The following is a 2837-nucleotide window of genomic DNA, read 5'->3' on the forward strand; positions in this document are numbered from 1 at the left end:
TGCTGGTGCACGTGAGGGATTTCCAGCGCTTCTCACGGCACGAGCCGCTGGGCACGCTCAGCCTGCCGCTGGGCACCGTGGATCTGCAGCACGTCCTGGAACTCTGGCTCCCGCTGGGCCCGCCGGGCTCCGACGAGGTGAGGCCACTGACCTCCAGGCTCCGGCCCGGCCCTGGCAGCCGTGCCGGCAGGGACACTGAGGCCCCTCTCACCGCCCACAGGCTGAGCGGACGGGGGAGCTGTGCTTCTCGCTCCGCTACGTGCCCAGCTCAGGCCGGCTGACCGTGGTCGTGCTGGAGGCCCGGGGCCTGAGCCCGGGGCTGACAGGTAAGAGGCACGCCCGCCCCTCCGTGTGGACGGAGGGCCCCGTGCTGGGCGCTCAGGCCCGGATCGCGGTCCCGCCCTCTCGCTGCCCAGAGCCCTACGTGAAAGTGCAGTTGATGCTGGACCAGAGAAAGTGGAAGAAGCGGAGAGCGTCCGCCAGGGGGGCCACGGCCGCCCCCTACTTCAACGAGGCCTTCACCTTCCATGTGCCCCTCGGCCAGGTCCAGGTGGGCTGCCCGGAGGGGGCGGGCGGGTCCTCACTGGGGGCCAGACTGACCGCCGCCTCTGTCTCTCCGCACTGCACGTCCGCCTGCCTCCCCCAGAGCGTGGATCTGGTGCTGGCCGTCTGGGCCCGGGGCCCGCGGTTCCGGGCCGAGCCCGTGGGTAAGGTGGTGCTGGGCGCCCGGGCCTCTGGCCAGCCCCTGCAGCACTGGGCAGACATGCTGGCCCACGCCCGGCGGCCCGTCGCCCAGTGGCACCGCCTGCGGCCCCCCAGCGAGGTGGGCCAGGCCCTGGCCCGAGAGCCCCGCCTGCGCCCGCCTCTGCCCGGCTCCTGAGGGCGAACCCCAGCCTCGGCCTCCCTGGGCTGAGCTGCGGGCACCTGTCCAGGCCCCCCCGGGGGCCACCGCAATAAATACCTCTTTCCACCACCGTCACGTGTCCTTTCTGAGCCCTCGGGGACACAGTAGGGTCAGGGACCCCTCCTGAGGACAAGGAGAGGCCAGGTCCTGAGGCCACTGACCAAGGCCTGAGCCCTGGGAGAAGTGAAGGGGGCCCTTCCAAGCCCACCGGGGACGAGACCAGCGGGAGACACCCTCCCAGCGTGCGGGCTGGGGCGTCAGGCGCAGTGTGGGACGAGGCGGGCTAGCCACGGCCGCACAGGCACATGGCGGGCGATCGGGAGACGCCTGGGGGGTGCCGATGCTGGAAGGGACGAGCCCCAACCCCAGGGCCCCCACCAGGTCCTCTCAGAGCCCCAAAACCTTCGGGAGAGCAGCTGCGGGGCCTCCCACGAGCGAGCAGCAGGGGGCAGTAGCAACCTTCGGAGCGGTGGGGCCTCTGGGGGCTCGGGCTGGCTGGGAAAGAAGCAGCTCTAATCCCTGCACATCTGGCTTTCCCTGACCCTCCCCCGGCCGAGGCCCCGCCAGGGCTGGGGCCCGAGCCCCCAGCACAGAGAGTGCCAAGTCATGGTGCTCCAGATGGCTGTGCTGGGCGGGGGCCCGGGCTGGGGCCCGGGCTGGGGCCCGGGCGGGGGACGGGGCCTCGCCGGGGTGGGGAAGGCAATGCAGGGCCTGCCTAGGCCCCAAGCCGCTCCGGTTTCTGGCGGGTGCCGCCATCCCACGGTGGAGGGACGTGGGGGCTGTGCACCAACGGCCGTCGGACAGGGCACCCAGGACACGGCCACATGTCCAGGACACCCACTCCCATAACCCTCACTCCTGCTCCAGGGCGGGAAGGCAGGAGCTCGCCCCGGAGAGGGCAGCCCCCACCCCAGAGCCCCTCGGCCACGTGGCTGAGGCGTCCGTTGGGCTGAATGGGAAACAGCGAGCTGCAGAAGCAGCCATCAGTCCCCGGAAAATTGCAGTGTGGACCCTAACATAGGACGAGACGGAGCCAGGCTCCCAGGGCCCCCACGGTGGCCCAGCGAGGCCGTGCACAGCCATCCTCAGGCTCCTTGCAAGGAGCAAGAGTCTTCTCGAGTTTGTCACTGGTCCCTAAATAGAGCAACCCAATCTCGGCACCCCCGCCCCCCCACACCAAGACTTCTTGGCCTGGACAGTGGCATGCAGCTGGGCCGGGCCAGGCAGCCTGGGCAGGTGGGGAGGCCCCGGGCCCCCATTGGTCTGAGGAGGGCTCCATGCCCTTTCTGAGCGGGGGCCCGGCCTGGGGAGGCCATTTATACCCCTCCCCCGGGCCCACCGGCCCGACTCGCCACCAAGGCCTGACCTCACGCCCAGCGCTGCTGCCCCGACGTTAGGTGAGGCCGGCCGGCCGGTGGAGGCTGCCACAGGCACTCCCGCGCTAGCTAGCGGGGCTCCCCAGGGCGGGGCCAGGGCCAGGGGCTGCCAGTGGCCCTCTGCGGGGGCTTCTGGGGAGCGGGGAGCGGGAGGCAGACATGTTGGGAGGAGGGCTGGGGTGTGACAGGGACCTGGACAGACCCCTGGAGGCCAGGCTTCATTTCTGGGACGCTGGAAGGGGACTTCATGGGTTGAGAGACCCCAGGGCAAAGTGGGGGGGCAGCTTCTTGCATGTACTTGGGCCCAAAGCCGAAGGAGCTGAGTTAAAAATAGCCGGTGGCTCTGGCAGCCACCTGCGCTGGCCCAGCGCGCCCCGCCCTCGGAGACAGCTGCTGCACCCCGCGCCCTGCCTGGGACATTTCTGGGACACTTTCCCCTTCACTTCTAGCCCCAGAGAATTCCAAGACATTGCCACCCCCCCAACCCCCCCAAGTTTGGAGTTGGGGGAGGGGCGGGGTTAGCGTGAGGTGCCGCGCCCGTCACCCGCGGACAGCTC

General features: G+C 70.5%; 1 protein-coding gene across 1 annotated transcript in view; it reads left to right on the forward strand.

Annotated features, from left to right (window-relative positions):
- Positions 1-880, forward strand: part of SYT8 (synaptotagmin 8) — a 2070-nt gene extending 1190 nt beyond the window's left edge. The window contains exons 3-6 of the mRNA XM_025046278.1: positions 17-137; positions 221-326; positions 417-550; positions 647-880. Coding sequence (XP_024902046.1) covers positions 17-137; positions 221-326; positions 417-550; positions 647-880 — 595 coding nt within the window. The remainder of the gene's footprint in view (positions 1-16; positions 138-220; positions 327-416; positions 551-646) is intronic.
- Positions 881-2837: the final 1957 nt, after the last annotated feature.

Source organism: Pteropus alecto, unplaced genomic scaffold (assembly GCF_000325575.1).
Source record: "Pteropus alecto unplaced genomic scaffold, ASM32557v1 scaffold43, whole genome shotgun sequence".
Classification (NCBI taxonomy): domain Eukaryota; kingdom Metazoa; phylum Chordata; class Mammalia; order Chiroptera; family Pteropodidae; genus Pteropus; species Pteropus alecto.